The 4,637-nt window shown below is 43.8% G+C and overlaps 1 protein-coding gene across 1 annotated transcript in view; it reads left to right on the forward strand.

Annotated features, from left to right (window-relative positions):
* Positions 1 to 4,637, forward strand: part of THOC5 (THO complex 5) — a 43,372-nt gene that overhangs the window by 10,022 nt on the left and 28,713 nt on the right. The window contains exons 4-6 of the mRNA XM_011995714.1: positions 1,861 to 1,974; positions 2,440 to 2,537; positions 4,473 to 4,619. Coding sequence (XP_011851104.1) covers positions 1,861 to 1,974; positions 2,440 to 2,537; positions 4,473 to 4,619 — 359 coding nt within the window. The remainder of the gene's footprint in view (positions 1 to 1,860; positions 1,975 to 2,439; positions 2,538 to 4,472; positions 4,620 to 4,637) is intronic.

Below are 4,637 nucleotides of genomic sequence, written 5' to 3' on the forward strand. Positions count from 1 at the left end.
AGGCATGATTGGTTTTGAAATGTGAGGACATGAGATTTGGAGGGGCCAGGGGCGGAATTATATGGTTTGGTTTTCAATCTCAACTTTAATTGTATCTCCCAGAATTGGCATATGTTGTGGGAGGGACCCAGAGGGAGGTAATTGAATCATGGGGGCCAGTCCTTCCCGTGCTATTCTCGTGATAGTGAATAAGTCTCGCGACATCTGATGGGTTTATAAGGGGTTTCTGCTTTTGCTTCCTCCTCATTTTTCTCTTGCTGCTGCCACGTAAGAAGTGCCTTTCACCTCCCGCCATGATTCTGAGGCCTCCTCAGCTATGTGAAACTGTAAGTCCAATTAAACCTTTTTTTGTTCCCAGTTTCAGGTGTGTCTTTATTGGCAGCGTGAAAGTGGACTAATACAGATGGGAAGTCCCACTTAACAGCACAGATGATATGATCCCGTTTTGTTTACAAATAAAATGTTTATCCACAGTCTTCACAGTGGTGGTGTTTCGGACTGAGAGGCGAAATTATAGGCAATTTTTCTGTTTTCTTTTTGATACTACTCTGTATATTCTGAATCTTTGACATCAGGCATGCATTACTCTGCAATCAGAAAGCAAAAGAGGTTTCTATTTTGAAGAGAAGAAAAGCATTTGATTTAAGGACCAGATCTTTTAGAGACCTGATTGGGGCTTCATTGTTACTGTTTTTATCTAACAAGAGATGTCAGCCAAGTGTCCCTGATCCCAACAGGGAGACTTTTACCTCACGGACACAGAGCCTTTATCCTTACCTCTACAGGAAGGTAAATACTACAGTGAGGAGGCCGAGGTGGATCTGCGGGACCCTGGCAGAGACTATGAGTTATACAAGTACACCTGCCAGGAGCTACAGAGGCTGATGGCTGAGATCCAAGACCTGAAGAGCAGGGGTGGCAAGGATGTGGTAAGAAGGGGGACTACATGGCCATGAACCTGGTGGGTATGCATAGATGAGGCTGTTTTTGCACCTACCAGGGCCCTTCCTGATCTTGGTCTTCTGTCCTAGCCATGATCAGGTGACTGGAGCCTCAGGGCTCCCAAAACCTATTAATTTATTGGAACTTCTCATCACCACTCAGTCACCAATTACAGTAATGAAAGTATAGGATAATTAGTTTTTTCCCTACTAATTTGATCACTTATCCAATTAATATTTATTAAGTGCCAGGCATTTTGCTAGGTGTTGAGAAATGATGGTACTTATACATTTGCTTGATACAAAGATTGATATGTATAAGTAAATTATAGATACCAAAAATGAAATTATCATTAATAGTAAGTGAATAAATGAGGTTTTAGGGGCAGAGAAATTAAACAATATGACTAAAAACTTGATAGATAAGTTTTTAAAAATCCATTTTTTTTCCAGGAATTGCACATATTCGTGCCTATGCTTACAAGTTTTCTTACGATTATTGCATTCAATCTATTGTATTGTATTGTAGCCAAGCTTTATGGCTATAATTCTGTGATTTTCCATTTAAGTTATCCTGTAATGTTATTTATAGAGGTCAAATTTTATGGCAAGATGTTACTATTGCCGGGATCTCTGCGTAGGATCTGTAGAGACAGATTGTGCCTTCGCTGCCTTTATTCCAACTTCAATTCCTGTTACTCTAGTCCAAGCAGAAATTGCTTTTTTTTTTGCCTGAGATTCTTAAGCGTTTTCCTTATATAACCATCCCTCTTATTTTCTTCATGACTTTTCTCATGGTTCTGGGCTCCCTCCAGTGCCTATGTTTGGCCCCAGATGAGGATGGGTCAGTGGTGAGGGACGGAAGGAAGCTGAGCGAGCCCCTGTCGTCAGTGGGCTTTACTGTTTTCTTTGCTCACAGGCAATCGAAATCGAAGAACGGAGGATTCAGAGCTGTGTGCATTTCATGACTCTAAAGAAGCTTAACCGATTAGCCCACATCAGGTTGAAGAAAGGAAGAGATCAGACCCACGAGGTAGGAGTTAAAAGGTTTAATTAACCTTCCTCCTTTCTCCTCCTCATCCCCTTCTTTTTTTTTTTTGGAGACAGTCTCGTTCTGTCCCCCAGGCTAGAGTGCAGTGGCACAATCTCGATCTTGGCTCACCGCATCCTCTGCCTCCCAGCTTCAAGCAGTTCTCCTGCCTCAGCCTCCCAAGTAGCTGGGATTACAGGCGCCTGCCACCACCACCATGCCCGGCTACTTTTTGTAGTTTTTAGTAGAGATGGGGTTTCACCTTGTTGGCCAGGCTTGTCTTGAACTCCTGAGCTCAGGTGATCCACCCGCCTCAGCCTCCCAAAGTGCTGGGATTACAGACGTGATCCACTGCACCCAGCCCCATCCCCTTCTTTATTCCCTTTACACCTTCTCTTAGTTTGCTGACCCTCTCCTCTGCCCCATCCTTACTTGCCCTGCTCACCTCTAATCTTATCCTCCTTTCAGGCTAAGCAGAAAGTAGATGCCTATCACTTGCAGCTCCAGAACCTGTTGTATGAGGTGATGCACCTACAGAAGGAGATCACCAAATGTTTGGAGTTTAAGTGAGTTTGGGAGGACAGGGCTTTGGCACATGTGGTCTCTCGGTAATTGCTTTTTCCCATGTAGCTCGCTGTAAGTCTGTTCTTTTGTTTGTTTGTTTTTGAGACGGAGTCTTGCTCTGTCACCCACTCTGGAGTGCAGTGGCAGAATCTCAGCTCACTGCAACCTCCACCTCCTGGGTTCAAGCGATTCTCCTGCCTCAGCCTCCCACTACAGGTGCCCACCACTACACCTGGCTAATTTTTGTATTTTTAGTAGAGACGGGGTTTTGCCATGTTTGCCAGGCTGGTCTTGAACTCCTGACCTCAGGTGATCCTCCTGCCTTGGCCTCCTAAAGTGCTGGGATTACAGGCGTGAGCCACCACACCTGTAAGTCTCTCTTTAAAAAGAAGTCTGATGAGCTTAGGAAACTAGGATCTGGGAGAAGGGCAAATTGCAAGGGTGAATGTGGGAGAACTGCAAGCCATGGTTTCAGGCTGCATAAAGAATCTCAAAAGTCTCTTTGACCTTTTTGAGTTTTGAGCTCTGCACTTGGTAAAAAGCAAGTCTGTCTCCCTATCAGGGGTCTTTACATTACCAGTTTGATTCCTGAGTACATTGTATGGGAGCAACTCACTTCCAGTCACATCCTTTTAACCTTTAGGCCCAGTTTTCCTTTCTGTAGTCCCAGCATTCATTTTTGCAAATGGATTTTATTCTTTGGAACCTGAATTTCTTGCTGCTTAGCTGCCTTCAGGTGAAGAAACTACAATTTGTCCATGTCCTTCCTCAAAACCAAGCTGAGATGAGAAGGAGGAAGGGGTAAACGGGAAGAGAAGGGAAAGTGTTCTCACTTGATCAGACCTCTTTATGCAAACTGAAAGCAGCTTTTATCGCAAACGTGACATGTGCAGGGGGCCCATTAGACATTGGGTCCAGAATATTTTTAATAATCATGATGCTGATTGTTTTGTTTTTGTTTTTTGTCTTTTTTTTTTTGAGACAGGGTCTCACTCCTGTCACCCAGGCTGGTGCAGTGGCATAGTCCCAGCTCACTGCAGCCTTGACTTCCAGCCTCCTGAGTAGCTGGGACTACTGGCGTGCACCACCATGCCTGGCTAATTTTTTGTATTTTTAGTAGTGATAGGGTTTTGCCATGTTGGGCTAGTCTCAAACTCCTGGTTGCAAATGATCCACCCAGCTTGGCCTCCCAAAATGCTAAGATTATAGGTGTAAGCCACCATGCCTGGCCTGATGCTGATTTTTTTTTTCTTTTTTTTTTTTTTTTAAGACAGAATCTCGCTCTGTTGCCCAGGCTGGAGTGTGGTGGCGTGAGCTTGGCTCATTGCAACCCCTGCCTCCCGGGTTCAAGCGATTACAGGCGTGAGCCACCACACCTGGCTAATTTTTAGTAAAGACAGGGTTTCACCATGTTGGCCAGGCTGGTCTCAAACTCCTGACCTCAGATGATCCACCCGTCTTAACCTCCCAAAGTGCTGGGATTACAGGTGTGAGCCACCGTGCCCATCCCTGATGCTGATTTTTGAGAGACATCTTTATCTGTTCCACAAAATCATTACCTAGTAAAAGTTAAATATGAATAAAGGTGAAATCTGCATCAGGTCTGTACTTGAGTTAATAATATTGTACCATTGTCAGTTCCTGGTTTTGACAATGTATAATGTGGTTAGATAAGTTAGTATCATTGGGGAAACTTGGGTGAAGGGTACATGGAGGAAATAAATTCTCAGTATTATTTTTGAAACTTCTTGGAGTCTTAAACTATTTCAAAATTAAAAAGGTATCAAAAACAAAATAATGTGATGCACTGGTCTGTAATCATCATGCAAATGGAAACTGACAAACCTAGAATATAGTGGAACTTAAACTACAATTTTACTTAAACTACAATTTTGTTTCCTGAGAACGGCAGCACAATGTCATGTTTTTGTCTGTAGGTCGAAGCACGAAGAAATTGATCTGGTCAGTTTAGAGGAGTTTTATAAGGAGGCTCCACCAGATATCAGCAAGGCCGAAGTCACCATGGGAGACCCTCACCAGCAAACACTGGCACGTCTGGACTGGGAGCTGGAGCAGCGGAAAAGGTAGCATTTCCTCTTTCC

This window comes from Mandrillus leucophaeus, unplaced genomic scaffold, assembly GCF_000951045.1.
Source record: "Mandrillus leucophaeus isolate KB7577 unplaced genomic scaffold, Mleu.le_1.0 Scaffold496, whole genome shotgun sequence".
NCBI lineage: Eukaryota > Metazoa > Chordata > Mammalia > Primates > Cercopithecidae > Mandrillus > Mandrillus leucophaeus.